General features: G+C 34.7%; 3 protein-coding genes across 4 annotated transcripts in view; 2 read left to right on the forward strand and 1 right to left on the reverse strand.

The window, feature by feature from the left end:
* Positions 1-1,817: 1,817 nt before the first annotated feature.
* LOC120347122 (cGMP-dependent protein kinase 1-like) overlaps positions 1,818-23,698 on the reverse strand; it is a 43,935-nt gene continuing 22,054 nt past the window's right edge. For both annotated transcript variants that reach the window (XM_039416973.2, XM_039416972.2), the window contains 11 exons: positions 23,400-23,494; positions 21,982-22,053; positions 8,724-8,792; positions 8,162-8,258; positions 6,471-6,610; positions 5,906-5,995; positions 5,248-5,389; positions 4,781-4,944; positions 4,178-4,300; positions 3,747-3,876; positions 1,818-2,980 (listed from right to left, as the gene is read on the reverse strand). In XM_039416973.2, coding sequence (XP_039272907.2) covers positions 2,882-2,980; positions 3,747-3,876; positions 4,178-4,300; positions 4,781-4,944; positions 5,248-5,389; positions 5,906-5,995; positions 6,471-6,610; positions 8,162-8,258; positions 8,724-8,792; positions 21,982-22,053; positions 23,400-23,494 — 1,221 coding nt within the window. In that variant the 3' untranslated portion in view covers positions 1,818-2,881. The remainder of the gene's footprint in view (positions 2,981-3,746; positions 3,877-4,177; positions 4,301-4,780; positions 4,945-5,247; positions 5,390-5,905; positions 5,996-6,470; positions 6,611-8,161; positions 8,259-8,723; positions 8,793-21,981; positions 22,054-23,399; positions 23,495-23,698) is intronic.
* Positions 11,026-17,911, forward strand: LOC120347225 (methyltransferase-like protein 27). The gene is made up of 2 exons (XM_039417132.2): positions 11,026-11,360; positions 17,277-17,911. The coding sequence occupies exons 1-2, from the start codon at positions 11,167-11,169 to the stop codon at positions 17,854-17,856; spliced, it is 774 nt and encodes a 257-aa protein (XP_039273066.2). The 5' UTR covers positions 11,026-11,166; the 3' UTR covers positions 17,857-17,911.
* Positions 12,608-16,446, forward strand: LOC120332291 (uncharacterized). Its single transcript, XM_078117958.1, has 2 exons — positions 12,608-14,075; positions 15,956-16,446. The coding sequence occupies exons 1-2, from the start codon at positions 13,253-13,255 to the stop codon at positions 16,444-16,446; spliced, it is 1,314 nt and encodes a 437-aa protein (XP_077974084.1). The 5' UTR covers positions 12,608-13,252.

The following is a 23,698-nucleotide window of genomic DNA, read 5'->3' on the forward strand; positions in this document are numbered from 1 at the left end:
GAATTTGGGTTATTTGGAATTACTACAAACACCCAAATATAGATTTTCGGTGTTCTTCCAGACATTTGTCAATCGCGGAAACGCCAGGAAATCTGTATCTAGGACGGTGTGTCTATTATTTTCCAGCGGAAAATAACACTAATTGGCGGGAGTAATGAAAAATGGAGGAAGAACAGAGAATCTGTATTTAAGTGGAATTTTAGGTGGAATTTCACGCTGTACCGACTTTTTTGTGCAATTTTCCGTACATATACACCAAAATGTACATTTGCCGCTCCCAAGACACGCCTAAATACAGTTCCTGCTCTTCTCGTCCTTTCCGAGATTTTCCCATTATTGCCGCCATTTCTCACTAATCCCTTTTGTTATTGTTAACGACCAACGATTTCCCCGAGAATTAATATATATAATTACCCGATGTTCCCGCTTCTTGTAAAATATCACATAGTTTCAGCTTTTCAGGGCAATTCACCAAATAAACACACTCAAGTATATATTTTGAATTGCTCCAGCTTTCTAGTACAATTCCCCCATATACATTATATAGCATAATGCATAATTCACGTTCTTTGAAGCAATGTTTCGTCATTCCCGTCAGTCCCATGTCTTTACAATAGAATTGTTGTGTGACAGAATGCACCTTAAATTAGAAACGGTATTATTTTGCGCCGATTGATTGAATCTATAAATATAATTGAGCACAATTTTTTTGTCTGACACCTAAGAAGTTCATATGCTCGGTACATCAGTGATATTGCGATACCTGATGACACAAGTAATAAATTAATAAGCCAGGCTGGTAAAGCCATTTGAGCAACGAAGTTTGAGAAATCCAGTTAAATCGCTAGAAAAATAATGAACTAATGACTAGCAATTTGTCAATGACCTTGCTTGGAAATAGTTACTTCCATATGTTCCATACTTCTACTAACAAACAGTTTTCTCGTATTTACGAAGTTATCGGACATATAACAAGAGAGCAATGCTCGTATAGATGGAGACGAAGGACAAAACAAAGTAGTACATGTATCTAAAAAAAACGGATCTCATATAGCCGACAGAAATTTTTGAAATAAAAAAAAGTAAGAGTCGTCTAGCGACAACAACAATCTGCCGAAATATCAATTGGTCCAGTAATCGAGGAGTTTGTATGTTTTTTTATTTCGAATACGATTCAAAATTTATATTCATTCACATTGGCTTTTGATTTCAATGGATCCGCTCTGACCCTTGACGACAAAGTTTTTTTACACTGATCAATTTAAAAATCTTTGATACTTATTTTGCGAGTTGATACTTAGAAACTACTTTTTTGTATCATAAACATCATTTTGAATAAAAAATATTTACCCACCTATCAATCAAAAGTAATAATAGCTTATTTTCAGGTTAGTCTATTGTAGCTTTTTCGTGACTAATTTTTAATACTTCAACTTAATTAAACTAAAACGGCACTCCCGTAGTGTGTGTAGCAGGTTAGAGTTAGGCCATAATTTTATTCCGATTTTTCTTATTTCAGTTCTATTACAAGTTCGGTGACCGTCTGTTTAGCTATAGTGAACTTAGTGAACATACCACATGTCCATAGGTTTCAGACCCTTCACACAACTTGTTGTAAAATAGGCGAACAAAATTAGTTACCTCCATATTGGTACACATACTTCTGGAGCGCCACTAAAGCTCCTCGCTATTAGTAATGTTCTCGTTCATAGTATTTAGGGTTATTCGAAGTAAGGATTCAGCAGCTATAAAAAAAAAACTGCGACAAAACGCCCCCCAACCCCACCAATCGGAAAAAGTAAATGAATACCTGAATACCTATTTTAAATAAACCATAAAGTATCATATATTTTGCCGTTCAAGCATAGAATGAAATATTAAAACCAAAATTAATCGTCCACGCCATGACGTAATTGATGACGTAATAATCAATTTTAGTTGCTATAGCAATGAAAAAAACGAATAAGATACGTAATCACACATATTCAGCAATATAATGTAGGAACATTTCAAGAAAATAATAATAATGTCAATGTTGAAAATAAAATAAAATCGAGCGTCTTTATATCCGTAAATATTGAAAAACAAATTGTTATTTTCTGCTGAAATTTATGAAAATAGCAACAATAATACATCTTGAAAATGTATAATGAAATATTAACAAATATCTTTATAAGAAGTTGCGTACTATGTTTTTCACCGATTCGGTATTATAGTTTTTCAACAATACAAAAAAAAATCCGCCGGTAAGATAATAACGCCAAACTAATCTAATACTCGAAATTAGTCGTCTTGTGTGTCAAAATTCCATCAAAGAGTAGAACAAAAACTTTGCTTTAGTCAAAATATAAAACTCGTAAATCATAAACACCTACAATATGGCTTGTAATGTGACACAATGAGCAGAGATTTTGTAGCTAGTCAGTTGTATGAGTAGTATAGTGTAAAAATAATTAAACTTACTATTTCTATTTAACCTATGTTTGATATAAATTTCACTGCTTTCCACTGATAAAGTTGAAAGACTTCAAAGTTTAAATATTTTCTAAACCCTACGTATCACAACATCAATTGTAAAGTTAAAATAGTTCAAAAAAACGAGATAGGCGTGGTTACGTCGTCAAATATATTAAAATCAAAAAAATTCTCTCTCGTCTTTTGAGTGGCTTGTGTCAGAATACTCAACATCTTTCCCAGGACGATGCTAAGATAGCCACCAATTGCGGAAGTTAGGAATTCCTCTATATTATGGTTGTGTGAGAAATTCCATATATAAATAAATGTTCCAATATTTGTTCCACATCGGCGCATGGTGCGAAAAAGTATCAATTTTGTTATTTGCAGTGGATAATTGATTGGATTCCGAACCAGGATTCCCGTTTCAAAATTCTTTGTCCCATCCAGATTCATCTACTTCCGGTAATTCCTCTTCTTCTTCCGGAAATTTGTCGAAATTTGAAGTGTCGGAAGGTCCATTCAACTAAAAATTATATTATTAAAATTGAGAATCTTGATCGCTATTTTATTGATGATGACAGTCAAATGAAAAAGTACAGTTTGTATCAATTTTATATGGTTTTCCACATTTGTTACAGTGGTTTATGTTTGAACTTTTTGAGATATTGTCGCTCTAGCAGACCCTAATAAATGTGATTGCCGAAGTTTAATGGGAATGATCGTCGACTAACTAAGATTAGAAACCGCAACGTTTAGCATACAATGATCAGATCAACACGATAAATTAGTCAAATATTATTGAAATGAAACATCTACTAATAAAGTAAAACATTTCTATGGAGGCGAGAGCATTGAAATAATCGAAATTTGTATAAAAATAAAAATAAAACGATTATTAAATATGAGAGCAATGCTAAAATTTATGGACATGAAAGCCAAAACGAAGTAGTACCGGTATGCATTCTTTCACAGTAGACTACCGGTACTGTTTTTTCACCACTTCGCCTGACCACCGGAAAGCAACCAACGCGAACACAGAACCGCCACAAGGTGCACAATTTTCAATTTTGATGACGTCACCGTATACAAAAAACGAATCCCATAGAACCCACGGAAAGCTTTGAAATCAATAAAAATGATAGCGACATATACAATCTTTAACCACTGAAAATCGATCCATTAATTGAAACGACTTTTTTCATAACAACAAGAAGAAATAGTAACAAAAACAACAATGCCAGATTAACAAAACGACCCATAAGTACACTTCGTGGCCAATAAATACTAACCTTGGGAATAATAGGTGGGGTGACTGTACATTTCTTCAAACCTTCCCAATTAAAACCATCAAACCATTTATGTTTTTGAATGTCTTTGATTCCGTTCCTTTGATTTCCTAATCTTTCAGCCGGATTGTCCCTAAATAACAATATCAAATGGTATTATGCCGAATTTTGCCACTGCCAAATTTAAGAATTGCAAAGGGTCAGTGTAGCTTTTGAGATAACTACCTGTACTTTGACCCCGCGGGGCCCAGACTACAGAAACCGAATCCTCAAAGTCTCATTCTAATCAACCAAGTTGAATGCTCATACTTGAATTTTTTTAATTGGTACATTGCAATGAGTTTTTGTAATTTAGCTTATCAACTAGAAATTGACGACTCGACTGTAATGATATTACTTTCCATTAACAAGAGGAGTAATGTGCTGTTCTTTACCTGCATAGCTTTTTAATTAGACCTTGGGCAGTTCGAGAAATTTTCTTTGGAAACTCAATCATGTCGATTCCTTTTAAAATATGGTTGTATGTTTTCATTGGATCATGTCCAGAGAATGGAGGACTGTGAAGGAAATAAAATAGATTAACACAAGAATAATATGATATTATATTCATCCATTTTGAAAGTGCGTATAGACAATAAACTCTGGTATACTTCTGATTACTTAACCTGGGCTTGAGAAGAGTCAAATATCGCACTACAAAGATTGTAAATATAGTCAATATGCTAAGATGGTTTTTACCAGTAAATCATACTACTACTCTAGGATACTATAGGAACGGGTCTTACTTCATTTAACAGGAGCCGATTGCAAAATAGGTCCGCGAGAACATATTTCTCCCACGAAAGTTGCATACATTTTGTAAGTTGCCAGAACTCAAACATTTTTTTATGTACAGCAAGTCGGCTGATCTAAACTCGGTCTCATTTAAGCGATAGAGAACTTTCTACAAAACTTTTCCATTTATATGAAATGTTGATATGGTTTGTTCATCTCATAACCGTATTTCATTAACAACGAATATAAGATAGAGTATCTACCTTCCAGTGAGTAGCTCGAACATCAATATACCAAGCGACCAATAATCTGCCGATAAATCATGTCCTTTGTTTAATATTATTTCAGGAGCAACATATTCAGGTGTTCCACAAAATGTCCATGTTTTTCGACTGAACCCAATTTTCTTCGCAAATCCGAAGTCGACCTAAAAGTAATATTGTAAATTGGTTTAATCGTTGTTAAAAAATGTCATTAGACAAAAAGTTTCGTTAAATTGTTGGTGTTGTTGTTGTTTCAGATAAAAGAAGCTGCAAGAAGGCTATTCCTTCTATTCAAATTCCATCTGAAAATCTACACTTTTCATCCAAATTTATATGACACTTTAAACTTTATATGACATTCGGTATTTTAACATAAATATGGAAAATAGATTTGATCTATATATCATATTTCATTATATTACTGCCATTATTCTAATATTAATACTCAAACTCTTAAATGAGCTTACCAGCTTAGCATATCCTCTTTCGTCTAATATTAAATTTTCAGGTTTCAAATCTCTATATATGATACCACGTGAATGCATGAAAATAAAAGCTTCGACGACACATGCCGTGTAAAATTTTGCGGTATTGTCTTCAAAACTTCCTCTGAAAATATAATTCCAAAATTGAATTTTACTCATAATAACAGTTTAGAATCTACATGTAGTCGAACTCTATAAATAGTGAATTTTTATCTTGTGTTTTGGACTCAAGTTACTTTGAAACGTTTAGAATCACTTCATTCACATTCAAATGATATTCAGATGAAACAAATGCTAATTTTAAATGATAGTAAAGCCATAGAAGTAGCAGACAATAACATCACACATGAACTGGTATTATTTCGATCGTTCGACTTGTAAATGGGTGGCCAATTGCTATATTTATTGTAAAATATTTGAGATTTCACATCCAGAAAGCTATATTAATTTGTAGTTTTTGTATTCTGAATGTTTTTATGCATGTTTCGTTAAATTACCAAACATATAAAATTCCAAAACGACAAAAGTATCTGATTTTGATTTGTATTCGAAAATATCCGATCATTCAGTGTTAATGCATGACATTTAGCGATAAAGGGACTCCATCAAATTCTTCATCCAACACAAAATCCATACTCACTTATCACGTAAAATCGTCCATAATTCTCCACCAAGACAACATTCCATCAACATGTATAGATATCGAGAATCTTTAAATGTTGAATACATCCTGAGAATAAATATCATTATTTATTTTATGAAGCGTTTTCACACCTAAGACTCCATATACAGTCAGCGATACTATTTTTTAACAAACCACTGTAAAAGAACGTGATTACAGCAAAAGTTTTTTTTTTTGATAGAAGGTGGCAACAAGTTTTGAGATTCTTTAGAAGTCCCCATTTTTTTTTATTTCACGAGGGGTCCTAAGTTAGGGAATTAGTGGATAATTTGCTAGTGGTGATCTATTTGTAACTGGCATGTACGCCACTTCCTGGAAATGTATTTAAGTTAGGAATTAAATTGTGGTGTCACGCCTCAAAAAAGGGTGTGTTTAGTAGGGGTGTTCACCCCCTATAGGGGATTGTAGGGACATCACTGAAGGATACCACAGATCATGAAAATTTGAGATCACTGATCTACAGGTGGATTCAAATACTTAGATATTTAACGTAAAAAAACATATTTCTGTAAAAAGTACAAACCTGACAATAAAATCACAACTTGATTCCATCATAATTCGTTTTTCATTCATGATATGTTCTTGTTGTCTGGTTTCAACGATGTGTTTTTTCTTTAATATTTTCATCGCAAATGTACGAGATCTATCTCTGTTTAATTCAACCTGTTGGATAAAAAATAAAATTCAGGTTCAAGATTATGGAATACTCTAAATTATTGAGTCAAAATTTTTGACGCTCCAGAAGTATGTGTACCAATATGGAAGTGACTAATTTTGTTCACCTATTTTACATCAAGTTGTGTGAAGGAACTGAAACCTATGGGCAGGAGGATATTCATTTGGCTAACACAGACAGTCCCCGAACTCGTAATACAACTAAAATAAGGAAAATCGGAATAAAATTATAGCCTAACCCAAACCTGGTACACATACTACGGAAGTGCACAATTTTTTCTATGCAATCCCCCTCTAAACTCTCCATTCCCACTTACTATGCATAAAAATTGTTTTCGTTAGTTGTTCAATCTTTGATAGATCAATATTCGTGATATGTGCTACTCGCATTCTGACTTTTGTACGCATTGAGCATTCTGGTATATGCGTGTAGAAATGTATATTACGATGATAATAATAAGTAAAGAAATTAATAATATTGCACGCAAATGAGAATTGAAAATGCCTCCTTTAAAATAATCAAACTCCTCCCTTTGAGGAGAAAATTCTACTCCTAATGAAGCAGAAATATTGCTGATTTGCAGCTAAAAATTGTCAGGTGTATTGCAGAAAAAAATTCTGACATTGCATTTGTATATGTAGACACCGTCACGCAAGGACGTTTTCGGAAAGACCAAAACTCCTGGGGCTCGATAGTACGTTGTGTGAAGCGGTGGGTTTGGGTTTCGAACCCAATGCTTTTAACCTTCTACACCAAGATTGTCAATTTTACTGCTTTAACCACTTTAACAACGCGCGGATGTCAAATATAAATTCAACCTCAAATCGTTTAAAAATATGCGACGATATGTAATTACTACATTCAGGATTTCTTCCGACATTGAAATTAGGGGTATAACAGAATTAACAGTTGATTTTAAATTTATTTGAATTTTAAAATTTATTTTAAACCTAGGCAAAGCTCTGTGGAGAGATGGTCAATGTTACAATTATATAATTAATTATTAATACCATTATTAAACTAGACGAAAACCAAAATTGGCATTTTTTATGTCGAAGGGTTCCAATTGAAATAAGATAATTGCTCCCAGTCTGCAAGTGACGCAAGTAAAACTGCAAGAGCTGGAATTGTTCTAAATTTGCATTGAAACCAAGATAGACTCGTTTCGATTCACATCGATTAATTTGTTACGCGGGTTACCAAGTTCAAACGCCCGTCGAATAAGGACTAGATAAAAATGATGTGATTTTTGTATTCATGTTGCAGACAGACAGCCATGGCTTAGATAGGAGTCAAATAAGGAATTGTTGGAATAAAATTTCGCGTTTTTCTCTGTTACTGAAGTTGGGCGGAGTATTATATTCAGAAATTCCACGTCTCTCCAGAGTTGGAGAGTCGTAATTTGAACTTTTATCCGTTCGGAAACGGATTCAGTGGTTATAACTTGTCAACTGCCTTATCCACAATAATGCCGTGAAATTATACATAATATAAACGAACTGTACAGTAGAAATACACGAAATGGCAACACCACATACCAATTCCACACGGCCGAATCCGCCGACACCCAGCGTTTCTATTGCTGTAAAATCCGACAGCTTCAATGAGTCGTAGAATGCTCTGTCAGGCTGAGACCTGGAAAGAAATTGTTGCAAATAGAGTATTTAATAAAGCTTTTAAACAAATTAAAAGCCTGTTTCGGGGAAAAATCAAATATGTTTCTTGCAAAATTAGCCCAAAATAGCAAAAAGCGGATGAGTAATCAATTGGCATTGTCGTTTCAATTTGTAAGCGTGATGGTCTTCTACAGTCTAATAATATGCTTACAGACGGGGTAATACGATACAGTATGACGCCCCCTCCCCCCTGTATATAGCCATATTGACCTGAACTTGATCTAAACAGCTATATAATTACGGTCAAGCCAGATGTCACGACTTTACCCCCGCAAAATTACATTAAAACGCAATTTTCACTGCAAAAACAATCCTTATAAGGTCGTGCAGATGTTGATTGTTTACTTTTACAAACCTTATTCAATTTTGACGTCATTCTGACATCATAGTAGGTTATTCAGGTTTCATCTAATGAAATATTTACCTTATTGCTTGTACCTCAGTGTACGTTTTCTTGACGTCATCGAGACCGCCGATCAATTGGTTAAATGATCTAAAATAAAAATTAATAATTCATTAATTAAAGAATGAAAAACAATAATTTTAATGAAATTTACTCATTATTGGTTACTATTTATATGGAAAACTAGTAATGTTAAATTATACATGTAGCATTAATAATAATAAAATGTATATTTAAGATAAATCACGCTGTAATTAATTATATGATTGCGTTCTTTGTGCTGTTGCCAAGTACTATTAGAAGTAAATAAATAAAAGGGCCCACAGCAAATACGCAGAGTAAGTGATCGCGATATTTCAGATAGACTTTCACCTGTAGGCATACACTGTGATGGTGGTACAGTGATACTGTGATACAGTACATGGACTGCAAAGGAAATTGATATATGAACAACAAGCTGAAAATGAATCATATAAAGCCCATCGACACTTATACAAAATATCTCAATTACATAGCCGGATGTACCGTACATTGATCTTTAGGAAGAAGAAAAAAAGATCCATTATGACATATACCCGCAATGTCATTGTGCTTGGCACCTACCCCACTGTTGAGAAAAAGCGGTGTCTCACTTGATTCACACGGGATTTCATAGTTGATATAATAATACGCATGTATAACATTATTAAATTTGAGATGAAATTATAATATTCCATATAGGACATAAAATTAGAATTTCATTGTTACCGCAAAATGCACTTAATTTCAACAGATATTTAATATAGCGTTTGAATATCAATCAATAAAGTGTCCTACAACAAACTTCTCTAAAAGTCGAAACGTGAAAGATCGATGTTTTGAAATATTGCCAAAATAACAATAATACGATTTTGGTGTTAGTTTATGTAAATTGTTCATTTGTTTGAACGAAGTTTAAAAAAAGTTGTTACTCCGTATAAACAAACTCCACTAATTGCTCACGAGAATTACCATACGGCATTCACCAATGGTGTAATATTAAAAGGATTTACGTATGAAAATGTGAAAATTTAGTTATATAAATCAAAATGCTGGTGTCTACAAGCATTTAGGGTTGTTTTTAGATAATAACTAAAAAAACGGCACCCATTAAGCATTAAGAGTGATACTAAATGTGAAAAGAACGGAAGCTTTCATTTCGTCTTTATGTATGTTTTACAATGTCATTTGAAAAATTATATTCTTCATATGCCATACCGTGGAGAAAATTTACTATAGTTTAGTTAAGTATATATGCAGGTGTCCACAGAGTCCCTTTACATTAATTTCAATTTTGTTATAAAGTCAGTTCTCATTATATCTTAACCAGGTTTGTTGTTTTTTAATCAGTAATTGTTTTTAAATGTATTTTTACTTCATTTAATACATCTGTGACTGTGAGGGATAAAACAATATGTGATATCGATGAATTCTCTTTGCAATTTTCAAAAAATTCAAAGACTTTATGGTCACCCTATATAACGTATACTATTTTTGAAAGTGTGATGCAATTTGTACCAGAAATCAGATTTTCAGTATTTACTGATTTCTGACTTTTGCTGAATGTCAGATTTACAACGAGTTAGTTATATAGCAAATATACCATGGCAAAAAAGAAGTGATACGAAATTTCTTGTCAAAAATTGTTCACTTTACCCAAATATGCAAATTAGTCACCGTTTTAGTCTAAATGTGAACTATTATATTAAAAAACATTTTGATATTCCGGGTCTGTGAGTTCGAGTTTTTTAGTTTTTTTAACTTGAATACCTAAAAAACGTGAGCTTATTCTGACAGCGTGACCCAACGTAGACGTGACTACGTCTAACCTATATGTATGATAATGTATTGATCAAGCTTTTCTATCATGTTTTTTTTTATTTTTATTGTTTCATAGAATTTTTAGTTTTATTTACTATAACAAACAAACAGAAAATTAACTTGGATTTGAATGAAAATAGCCAAATAACTGATATAATTGGAAAACAAAGTACAAGGATTGAACCATTTTTAGTAATGAATGTTATACAAAAAGATACAAACAACTTTTTTTTTCTATGTCAAAGTCAAAAACTGATTTACCATAAAATCATAGTAATTTTTTGAATTTTCAACTGTTTGATAGCCCTTTTAGACTTGGTTAACCAAACCTTTGAAATGCTATATTTTAGTGAATCAAACGTAAAATATCAGCAATCAACCTAACACAAAGCGAAATTACTTTAGGATATATTTGTTTAACCATTTTATTAATTATAGTTATTTGAAACCTTTTCAAAACGGTTCACGGTTGGCATTTACTAGACTGACAGTTCAACAGTAAACGGAAGAGTAGTCGGCATCGTTTCCAGAATTCAGAATTGTGGCGCACGGTTTTTACGCAGGATTTTGCATTTTCACGTGCATTTTTGTAATATAAAACGTCGAGCGAGGTCGTAGTATCGCAATGACCAGATCAAGAACAAACAGCTTTCGAACCGGTAGCGTGAGGTCCATCATGCCAGTCACCACAAGTTCCAGCATATTCGGACGGAGTATGTTCGAAAAATTTGTACCGAAGCAACCAAAAAAGAAAATTAAAACGTATTATGATAGCTGGGCGGAGCACTATGATTGTGACATGTTGGATATGGGATACAGGTATGGGTATATTTAGTTGTTAAACTGCTCTCTTTAACACTTTAGTCTAAGAAAAGGTAACGTCGTAGAATTTGCGAGAACAGAAAAGTCCAAATTGTCAATAGATTTCTTGCAAGCGGTTGCAGTTGGTTCCTCAAGTCCCAATGGCTAGGATAGGAACGGGGGCGCTCCATAAGTGTGTGTACCAATAGGGAGGTAACTAATTTTGTTCGCCTACTTTACATCAAGTAGTATAAAGGGACTGAAACCTATTGACAGGGGGTATATTCACTTGGCAGACACAGACAGTCCCCGAACTTGTAATAGAACTAAAATAAGAAAAATCGGAATAAAATTATGGCCTAACCTTAGCCTGATACATATACTACGGGAGTACCCTTATAGGGTCGAAATCTACACTTGATTTCTTTGACTAATAAGGATATCTGGCTGTTACCTAAATTATGCTTTGCTTTTTCAAAGGTTTGAATGAAACTTTTATACAAAAGTATAACTCGTTTTACGAAGTTAGTATTTAAAAAATATTAAATTCATTGTTTTGTTATAAATGGAAGTATATATTTTACTATTTGTTATCAAATTCAATTGAACAATTTTAAAACACGATTGGTAGATGCGTACACTCTTATGTGAAAATTCCCATATCGAACTGCTGAAGTATATGCGAGTTTACTTTAATTAAACGTTGTATATTATTCTGAACATAACCGTGATCAATAGTTGAACTGACGCCGCACTGACAGATAATTTTCATAATCAATCAGTAGTTTTACGTTATGCAATGCAACTATATTATAAATTGGAATTTGACATTTTAAAAAAATTGAGATCACAGCGCGAGGGACATACCCAATTTTTATACAGCCGGTCACAATAATTCGAAAAGTTCGGCTGGATTACATGAAAATGGTATGGAACACACTGGTTGGAACATATAACTTAAGTACAAAGATCGAATTGTTCTCATTGACAGAGAAAATTAATTTTCCAATTATGTGGTCATCCCAAGAGCCCAGCTCAACCCGGACGTTCAATTTACATCATATTGATACTATAATATTACTCAACATATTCGTGGTTGTAGTTTCATAGCCATTGATTGATCTTCATGTAAGCTTTAGTGTAGTACTTTCTCCGAACAAAAAATAATAAAATTTTCTGGTTAACTAAATTAAATGTAAATTTGCTATTTTTGTTGTGAGTTTCTTTAAATGAAAACGCTGAGGCCAATGGTTCCAGGATATTGTGTATTGTGTTACGTTGTAAACGTACGTTTGTCGTATATTTTGCCACTGTATGCAGTGCATCGTGCTCTGCCTTGCATCCAATCATTGTAGACTCATTATTACCCTTTGTTTGTAGCGTAAATTAGTATTATTATCTATTGTCTGGTTTAGTGTTTTCCTTTCGGTCATTTGCATCACGTATTCGTCGTGTAAAGAGTCGCAGATATTTGTCTGTATTGTGGACTGTTTACTTATTTGTTATATATTGTAATTGTATTAGCCTCCCGGATCGGAAAACGTTTGGTGAGAAATTTGCCTTTTGTTGTTGTTATATGCTTTGACTTATGTTAATCAATTTTGTCTTATTTTATTTAAGAAAACCGCTGTTCTTTGCCAAGAATATAAAGAAGTGATTTATGCACGTGTCTTGTTTGTGGACAAAGGGGCTGAGAGTGGCGCGTTCGATACGTTTTCATCGTGTCTCGTCGATATAGATTCCGGGCTATCAAAAAGACGTGACATAAAAGTTTTCAAACGTGCTTCAAAATTCAAACGATTTCAAGTCTCCAAACATAATTTGTGAAGTTTTCAATGATATTAACGTTAATACCAAAATTCTCAAGTTTTCAACCAAAGGGTTTCAAACATTAATTCGGGTTCTCAATAATGGCAACCGGTGGTAGGTCGGATGACCAACATCAGGCAATGATTAGCAATGCTCCTGGCAGTTTTAATGAATTTAAAACTCATCTAGATGTTTGCAGGAGTTCCAGTGACGTTCGCGACGTGAGTTCTTCAGCGTCATCGACTTTCTCCGTCCGGAATGCAAGAGTGAAGTTGGAGCTGGCACGCCTAAAGGCCCGTCAAGAAGAAGAACTCTCAGCTTTAGAATACGACTTGCGTAAGCTTCAGACAAGACACGCTTTACAGGCTGCTGAAATAGAATCAAAGGTTTGGGAAATGAGCGATGACGAATTTTTGCGGTGGGTAACAGTAGATAGAATTAGGCACGACAATAGCGTGAAATCCCGTGATTTCCCACCTAAATCACAGCTCATTGATAACGGTCGTGAAAATACTCCACGGCGTTTGCCGACTTTGCCTACACACACAGCTGATAGTAGCTCAGCTAATCCTGTGCCTCCACGTTTGAACCATGCTTTACATCGCAGAACTGTCGATCTACCCAAACCGGAAATTGCAAAATTTTCAGGTGATCCAATGGAATATTATTCCTTTATCCGCAACTTTAAGGCCCATGTTACAGATCTTGTAGATGATGATAACGTACGTCTCAGTTATTTGTTACAGCTGTGCCAGGGCGAAGCGAAAAATGCCATTGATCATTGCTCAATGATGGAACCGAGTCGCGGATATCGCGAAGCTATGAGAGAGCTGAAGAATGAATATGGTAAAGATCATGTCATTTCCCGCACCTGTTTGGACAGGTTGAAGCGTGGTCCGAAGTTGAACTTTGACGACGCGAAAGGTATGCAAGCGTATGCGCGTCTGATGCGGAAATGTGGCTTAGTTCTTGGAGAAATCAGTGAGTACGACAATCTTAATAATTTTGACAATTTGCTGGCCATTGTTAAACGATTGCCACCAGAGTCGCAAAAACGCTTGGGATTTCAAAGTGGCAACAATTTTAGAAACGGAGGATCGTGAAGCTAGTTACAACGACCTCTCTAAATTTGTCACCGAGCAAGCTAATGTTTCAAGATCAGACTTTCGTTTTGCCCGAAGAGATAGAAGGCAATCAAATTATTATGAAAATTCTAAAGCGAAAGGTAGTGCTTTTGCTATTTCTGCTAGTGGTTCAAATTGGCACTGCCCGTGTTGTAATTTCTCTCACGAATTATTCAACTGTAATAAATTTAAAGTCCTTTCATGGTACGAACGATATAACGTGGCTAGACGGAATCAGTTGTGCTTCAAATGCTTAAGACGAGGGCATATGTTTAGACAGTGCACCCAGAATGAAAGTTGCCCCATTCACGATTGTAAGTATCCGTTCCATCATGTTTTGTTGCATCGCGATTTCGAGACACCTACACGGCGAGATGGTATTAGTAAACAGACTTGTTCCGTCGGTACCTCGATGAACCATGCGGATCACGACGTTCACGCTAATAAATTGGCGCCCGCAAAGCAACAAGGGAACACCGGTGTTTACATGAATATCGTCCCGGTGACAGTAACTGCTGGCAACAGGGCTTTTGATACATACGCTCTTTTGGACTGTGCTTCTACAACCACCATGTGTAGTGTGAAATTGATGAACAAATTAAATCTAACCGGGGTGCCTATAGATGTTACATTGCAAACTGTTGGTAATCGCCCCAGATGTGTTAAAGCAAAGAAGTTGTCCCCTCTACTCGTTAAAGAAATTGACGGACATGACGATTGCATTGAATTGCCCAATGTATTGTGCGTCAGTAACTTGCCCATAAAGCCCAATAAGCTACCCTCGCGCAGTTCCTTGCGTAAGCTATCCTATTTGTCTGATATCGACTTTCCTCGAATACACGACGGTGAAGTGACTTTGCTGATAGGAGCGGATGTTCCCGAAGTGTTTGTGTGGGAGGAATTTAGAAAGGGTCGGAGTCAACAGCCGATTGCGGTGAAAACCCCTCTGGGTTGGTCTCTTATGGGTCCGTCTCTGACCGTCTATGAAAACACTTCCATTAATTTCGTTGATACAAATCCTTTGGCGTCGCAGATTGAGCGACTTTGGCGTACGGATTTTGCTGACGTCCCCAGTATTTGTGACACTAAAACTTCAAAACTTCCCGCGAAGATAGAATAGCGCGTAGTTGCATGGAAGACAAACTCAAATTTGTTGATGGACATTACGAACTACCTTTATTGTGGAAAATCAATCATCGCGAGTTACCATGTAATCAGAAAGTGGCGGAGAATCGCCTTCGTCAGTTAAAGCGACGTCTTTTCAAAGATGACACATTGCACCAAAAATATATTCAGACATTGAATGATTATGTTGATAAAGGATACGCTCGTATAGCTGACAGTCCTAGGTCGCCGAACATCTATCCAACAAAATGGTTATTGCCACATCATCCTGTGATAAACCCAAAGAGCCAGACGACTTCATTGACGCAATGAGACGCTTTACTGGACGCAGAGGCCGTCCTGTTCACATATATTGCAACAATGGAAGCAATTTTGTAGGTGCTTGTCGCGAATTGAAAGAATCAATTAGCAAATGGAATGAGCAAAGTATTGCAAACCATCTGCGTCAACGTGACGTAGAATTTAACTTTAATCCTCCATACGCCAGTCATACGGGTGGCGTTTTTGAAAGAATGATTAAATCAACTAAACGAATTCTATCTGTATTGTTGACAGGTCAATCGATTACTCATGAGAAGTTGGAGACACTAGTTGAAGTGGAATCGATACTGAATTCCAGACCGATAACTCCAGTGATAATGGACCACTCAGCTGATGAACCGTTGACGCCCAACCATCTACTACTTGTTGTTTCGTCACCAAATGTATCACCAGGTGTATTCACGAAGCGTGATTGCTACGTTCGACAGCGATGGCGCCAGGTACAATATCTGGCAGATGAATTCTGGCGTCGATGGATAAAAGAGTACCTGCCAACAATAACACAAAGGTCGAAATGGACGAAAGGACGTGATAACTTCAAAGTCGACGATATGGTTCTGCTAGTTGATGAATCGATTCCTCGCGGTCGATGGACTGTTGGAAGGGTTATAAATACCTTCCCAGACAAACATGGACTCGTCCGCTCAGTGTTGGTGAGAACCGGCACAAATGTTGTCAGACGACCCATTACTAAACTATGTCGATTTCTAGAAGACCAAAAATAGTCCATCGAATTATTGTTTCATTTACAACGTTTAATTTTTTAGAATATATTCCCTGGGTCATATATTCGGGTGGGGGTATGTTACGTTGTAAACGTACGTTTGTCGTATATTTTGCCACTGTATGCAGTGCATCGTGCTCTGCCTTGCATCCAATCATTGTAGACTCATTATTACCCTTTGTTTGTAGCGTAAATTAGTATTATTATCTATTGTCTGGTTTAGTGTTTTCCTTTCGGTCATTTGCATCACGTATTCGTCGTGTAAAGAGTCGCAGATATTTGTCTGTATTGTGGACTGTTTACTTATTTGTTATATATTGTAATTGTATTAGCCTCCCGGATCGGAAAACGTTTGGTGAGAAATTTGCCTTTTGTTGTTGTTATATGCTTTGACTTATGTTAATCAATTTTGTCTTATTTTATTTAAGAAAACCGCTGTTCTTTGCCAAGAATATAAAGAAGTGATTTATGCACGTGTCTTGTTTGTGGACAAAGGGGCTGAGAGTGGCGCGTTCGATACGTTTTCATCGTGTCTCGTCGATATAGATTCCGGGCTATCAAAAAGACGTGACATATTGGGCCACAAGTCCTTCCTCCTTGTTTACTTTTGCCCATTTGGAATCAGTTGCAACCAGAATGCTTGTTCGAAATGGCAGAATAGAATTTTTTTGCATTGGATTGTAAATACAAGTAACAATCATTTTTGCTAAATGTTCAAATGTGCCTGTAAAGTGTAAGCTTTCGTCTGATCATAATCATTTTGTTCTTCTTTTGAAAAAAAGAAAAATTTTTTATTCCTATTGACTACACAGGGGATTGATTGTATTTCAGGTTGCACGAGGTGGCAACCACAATACTGATGGAGAACCTGGAAAACTGCACAGATGATGATTGCTTCGTTATTGATTTCGGATCCGGTACTGGTCTCATTGGAAATAAATTGCGAAAAAAAGATTTCAATGGAATTCTACATGGTGTTGATGAAAGTCGCTCTATGCTTGAAATGGCGAATCGAAAGCACGTTTATGATGATTTATACCAGCAGCATTTGGCAGTCAACGAGAAAATTGACATCACAGAAAACCTATTGTACGATGGTTTATCATGTGTAGCGTCGTTTGGAACAGAACATATTCATCCAAAGATGTTTCCTGATTTTGTAAACCTTGTGAAAGGCGACGGTGTCTTGGTTTTCACGGCTCCGAATCATCCGCGAGACGAGACAGATAAAGTCGAATTAGAATCCGAAATTAAAAAACTCGTTGAAAAAGAAACGATTCGAAAAATAAGTGAAACGACAGAATGTTATTTCACTCAGGGTAGAACATCAAGAGAATCACATATGGCTGCTACATGTCAACTTTATTGTTACAAGAAAAATCCGGATAATACGCAGTTCACGAAATTTTGAAGATTTGAAAAATCGTAGAAGAATTTTTCGTTTTATATGGAATCAGTACATGGAAGATGTGTAAAAAGATACAAGATTGGGTAACTGTCTCAAGATGTTTCACAACTTCTTTATGCTCTGATTGTTGCAAAAACTCACAATTACTTGCGTTAAGATATGGAAATTCTAAGCAGTGAGTCGCAAATCATGGATTGAGTGGGCCCAAGCATTCGGATGAAATACGCGATAATAAATATTAAAATTACAATTATGTAAAAAAAAATGATTCAAACTTTCTTTATTTCTTATCAAATATCTTTTCTTCAAATGAATTTTGTTGATAATAAAATAAAATTTTCTATAAATATAAATATACTTCTTGGACCTTGGTTACTAAGATGTATTGTAGAAATCAGAAATTGAAAGCCTCCAGACGTCCAGTAGGTTGTCAATCATTTTATAAATGCGTACTTCCGGTTCCGGTACCAACTGGTCTCGCTTTCGTAACAACTTATGTTTGTCGAGTTTGATTTCCATATTCAAATTGTGAAAGGCGTATGAAGGGCGGTGGCAACTGGTCTCGCTTTCGTAACAACTTATGTCTGTCGAGTTTGATTTCCATATTCAAATTGTGAAAGGCGTATGAAGGGCGGTGGCAAACTTTTCAAATTTAGGTAAAATTAACTATGTAGTGTCAATGTCATGATGCACTGATCTAATAATGGTCGATGAACTATCCCTCCATATTTCAACTGACTGGTTAAAGTTAAGAAATGAGCATTTGAAAGTCAGAAAAACTTTTAGGAATTCGGGCTTTGTCAAATTCAAACGAATAGGATTGACTTATTCAACCAGGATAAAGGACGAGTGAATGGGAGTTCAGAATAATAAATCCACCTTAGTTTATCCATACTCTAGTTCTAGGCTAAGGGTTGTCTTTCCTAGTTTTGATAATTGTGACTTGTTTTAAGTTGAGCTACATAAGCGAAAAGCTGTACAAAAAAATAAAACCATTCATGATTTGGTTCGGCTGCATGTGTCAGCCATTTTTGAGCTCTGTAACTGGTTGGGCTGTTTAACTTTTCACATTTCGTAAAAGTCAATTTTTCTGACATAGCTGGTAGTGTTCCAAGTCACATGCCAGTTGGTTTCTACTAACCCCAACCTAGAATTAAGCACATACAGTCTATTTTCGTTTGGTGAAAACTGGTCGCATACTAACCGGGATTATTTTGAACCCCCCAAAAAAATTACAAAAGTTTTTTTCAAATATCAGTTATTACTACAGTGTTTCCCCGAAAATAAGACCTTGTAGATATCGCGAAATTCTTTTTTTTTACCTAGTCGATAGCAAGGAATCTCTACTACACGTTTTAATGATTATTAAAGTAATATGTTTAGCTGTCATTTTGAATGAAAACGTGTTATTCAAAACGTGTTATTATGTAAATGGATATCGGTTTTCATATTTTGTATATTTCTCTACTTTGTAAATTTGTTTTTGATAAATGAAAATAAAAGACATCCCCCCAAAATAAGCCCTAGTGTTATTTTTCGAAAGAAAATTGAAATAAAACCCTGTCTTGTTTCCGTGGAAACAGGGTATAGATATTGTAATAATCTTCCCTGACCTATTAAACGAATTCAAATAGGCAATTATGTTGAGAATAAATTTAGGTTTTCATAACAGACTGTGTTTATGGATTTATTATTAGTACAAATGACAAATAACAAATTTAATATTAGTCAAATTATTATTTTGATATAGATTTTGCGCAATATTGAATATTTATAGTCTGCATATACTACAATTAGTCTTATTTATGGTAATCATAAACGTACATGCCTCCGGGGTTTAAAGAAGACAGACGTCTACTGTGGATCGTTGGACCGTTTTGTGCAATTTCCTGATTATTTTGTAGTTATTGACGTCATAAAGTAAACAAAACAAACTCGAGGAGAAATGGTACTGAGATGAAAATAGGATTTTTAAATGGAACTGGACAGGTATTGTTGGACGTTGGTAGATGAATTGTTACATTAACTCACACTTTTTCATTTAAAATTCATACAACACATGTGAGGTTTGGGTGGATTTTTTGAAGCGAACCTTAGCTAGGGTTGCATAGTTGAGAAAGGCGTATTGCTGGTAGATAAAGCATTAACTCAGTTATAAGTTGAAGAACGGACTCAAGTCCAATTCCAAGTATTATTAGAATCGAGGGCACAAACATTTTGAATCTTGAGAGAAGAAACGCTTAAAATTGATATAAATCTATAAATTCGTTATTGTAACACTATGCCTTTAAAATAGTAAATTCATAGTTTGGGTGAATCGGATTATATGGTCTAAATATGTGTCACACTGTTTCCCTACTTTAGCGCTTTACTTTTTATATTTCAAAATACAACAAAGAACAAAATGTTACTCAAATTATCGATTTATCTATATAGGAAATTAAATTTATATCACTATAACCTATTCTGAGTCAACAATATCGTCATATTTAATAATATTAATAATAACTACTACAAACAATACATCAAAAACGCGACGAAAATAACCCAAAATTGACTTCCGAAACCATTGTTTTTTTAAACGCGTCAAGGTCGACGGGGTCGATGAGAAAAGTAACAATAATTGGATGAACACTGACGTAAGCCTAACTCATCATTTACTCGCGGGTGGCGTGGGCTCATACCTGAAAATAATCAGAAAATACATCCGAAAGTTTGCAAATCGGGATATGTAAACTATACATCTGCTACCAAAGCATGGATAAACACACATAAGGGTATAGAATTAAAAATGAATTACCGTATCACTTTAAAATATTGAATCAGAAGAATGATAAAATTTTGATCATCGTAATGTGTGTACCAGGTTAGGGTTAGGCCATAATTTTATTCTGATTTTCCTTATTTTAGTTCTATTACGAGTTCGGGGACTGTCTGTGTTAGTCAAATGAATATACCCCCTGCCCATAGGTTTCAATCTCTTTACACAACTTGATGTAAAGTAGTCGAACAAAATTAGTTACCTCCATATTGGCACACACACTTCTGGAACGCCGAAACGGGCGAGGTAATGCTACAATTTGAAAGGCGAAGGTCGCGCAACGGTACTGGTAAGGCCTTATGGAAACCGAACGATAATGACTTCGTCCATAATTAATAAAGTAATAAAACTTCAAATCAATTGGGGTATTAGTTGCTGAAAAGGTTTATTGTTTCAGCAACAATAAACCAAAGAACGCTTGTTGTACGATCGTTGATATAAGCCTTGTCGGTAGAGCAACCACGTCTTATACAATGCGTTTTTCAAGTTATGCAAACGATTTTTTATGAATGTAAGTGTCATGTCAAAATTTTATGTCAAAAAAATGTGTGAACTCTGTTAAACCCTTATTAAGCATTTTTCTAGGGAATTTTCGTATAACAAATGACGTGTTATTTTTTTTAAATAGCTTCTCAGAAAAACAAAAACAAAGGCGTTAACTGAGTTCGCAATTCCCGTATGAACTCCTTTGACAATATAGTAGTTAAATTTGATTCAATTTAAGATTTATAGATAAATTCATTTTGCATATTTCTTGAAACTAAAGAGATTAATATGACCTTTCATCTTTGACCCTACTTTTTGCATTGACCCGGAAGATTTAAGGGTTGAATTTGAATTGTAAGGAATTTTCGTTCTAATGTACTACCGATTTTAAAAACATTGACAAGTTAATAAGAATTTTAAAACTATTCAGTTGCAATGATATTAGTATTAATAAATAAAATCATGTCATTCTTGTGCGATAGCCTTTAGAAATGCTATGCATACCAATATTTGGTACCATAAACATTGAGTTGTTGCAAAAATATGTTAACGTGGCTTAATATTCGGATAACAATAAATATTTACTTTAATAAGAAACGAAAAATTACCCAAAATCCAAGTAATTTATGTTTTGACACAATGTAATACCCTTTGGGCGTAGGGCGTAAATAATCATATTACACCGATTAGTGTCAAAATCCTTGTTTCTATACATATCTTGTGCCAGGCATGAAATAAAGATAAACATTCCAAAAATGTTACGTTTATCAACGTATCATGTACGGTAGTGTTGTGAACACAAAAAAAAATTTAGGACTTACTCTCTATCGAGTACCAAGCAGGAAACTCCATCTTTGTCGTCGACAATCACATTTGCTGTCCGTAAATCCTCGCTTCATATAAAAAAAATTGAAGGAAAGTGTTAAAGTACTTGGAATTTTAGCATAAATGGGTTTTGTACCCCAAAAAATAACTCTGATTAAGTGATTGAAAAAACTAATATTATGTACATGTATTCGGTGTCTTTATTTGAAACGTTTTGTTGGTTGCAATTTTGAGTCGGGTATTTTATAATAAGTATCTATTTAAACAAAGGATGAAAGTTTATAAAAAATAAAAAAACAGAAAAACAATTAGTTGTTTGAAAGCTTGCAGCATTCTTAATGCTGTGTGCCTAGCTCAATTTAGCATTAAGCATTAATGATTCATCAATGCAAGAAATAATGTAAGATTGTTTTGTTTAAATAAACAACAAATATTTATGTTAGTTAACACATATACAAAAAAGTTAAGTATTTAGATAGATAATTCGCTTGTTAAATCAGTTAGTTTTGACTGCTTGAATATGTTGTAATTCAATTGATAAAAGGGCAAATATGGCCAGAAGTTAGCAGTTTGAATAACATTGAACATTGGCTGTTTTTTTAAATCAATTGGCCAGTCTGAGTTCAAACTTTAAGCCGAGAGCCTACTGTCCGTTAAAACCATTGTGTCGTGGTAATACCCGTTAGCAGTATCGACTAATTATCCAAATACACTAGATTAAATTCCATGAAGAGATTCTAAGTGATGACGTGATCACATGAAAATAACATCAAATTCACAGTTTTACATGAAACATAAATAATTTAATATCAATTTGTTAGTGGCTGCATATTTTTTTTTATAAAAACAACATTCATTTTGCTTCACAGACCCATACGCAACGTGTGGTTGTGACTGACGCATTGTTTACGCTACCTTATGCGCATAGGCCTACGTCGACGACGTCCATATCTACGTAAACAAGTCCAAGTTAATACACAACCCTGAAGTTTTGTGACGCAAATGCCAGACAATTACTTTTATACAATGTACTTATAAAGTATGATATCATAATAGTAGATCAAAATCATTATGGGCAATATTTGAAAAATGAAGAAAATATACCAAAATAGTACAGTAACTTTGATTGTGTGGATAAAAAGTATCCAAGTCGGATAAACGTAAAAACGTCTTTTTCGCGTCAGATTTGGTTTCCTTGGACTTATTATTACAAATTAGATTTTTTTTTTCTGTTCTTCAATTTTACCACAACTAAGCATTTCCAGTAATATACTTGCAATTCTAAATTACTGTGGAAACAAAAATAATCGTTTAACATCCAACGAATAAAAATTTGACGCTTTTCCTATGAAAAAAACAAACAAAAAAAACAGAGAAAATCAAGTGACACCAGAAAACATTATCAAAAGCATACCTTGTTAAAGCTTTCTCTCCGAACCAGTCTCCTTTACCCAATGCTCTGATGAATACAGGCTCTTGTCCTGGTTCTTTTCGTTTCGTGATTTTAACCTGCGACACAGAGTAGAAAAGTCATAAGTAATATCATAATACAATTAGGTTAATCAGGCCAATGTCCATATGTACGATATCTGAACTGTACTTACCGTATCTGAAGAAGTCTGACCTCGATCAGACAAAACGTTACAGAAATACAAATTGTGTTAGTGTGCACCAAGACGATTAATTTACGGACGATGAGGCTCAAATCCATTT

The sequence above is a fragment of the Styela clava genome, chromosome 11 (assembly GCF_964204865.1).
Source record: "Styela clava chromosome 11, kaStyClav1.hap1.2, whole genome shotgun sequence".
In the NCBI taxonomy this organism is placed as follows: Eukaryota; Metazoa; Chordata; class Ascidiacea; order Stolidobranchia; family Styelidae; genus Styela; species Styela clava.

Bases quoted from the DNA above. Each gene is read 5' to 3' on its own strand.
- LOC120347225 (XM_039417132.2), top strand. From the start codon at position 11,167: ATGACCAGATCAAGAACAAACAGCTTTCGAACCGGTAGCGTGAGGTCC. The intron at 11,361-17,276 runs GTATGGGTATAT...ATTGTATTTCAG, and splicing joins ATGTTGGATATGGGATACAG to GTTGCACGAGGTGGCAACCA.
- LOC120332291 (XM_078117958.1), top strand. From the start codon at position 13,253: ATGGCAACCGGTGGTAGGTCGGATGACCAACATCAGGCAATGATTAGC. The intron at 14,076-15,955 runs GTATGCAAGCGT...TATTGTTGACAG, and splicing joins GAACTTTGACGACGCGAAAG to GTCAATCGATTACTCATGAG.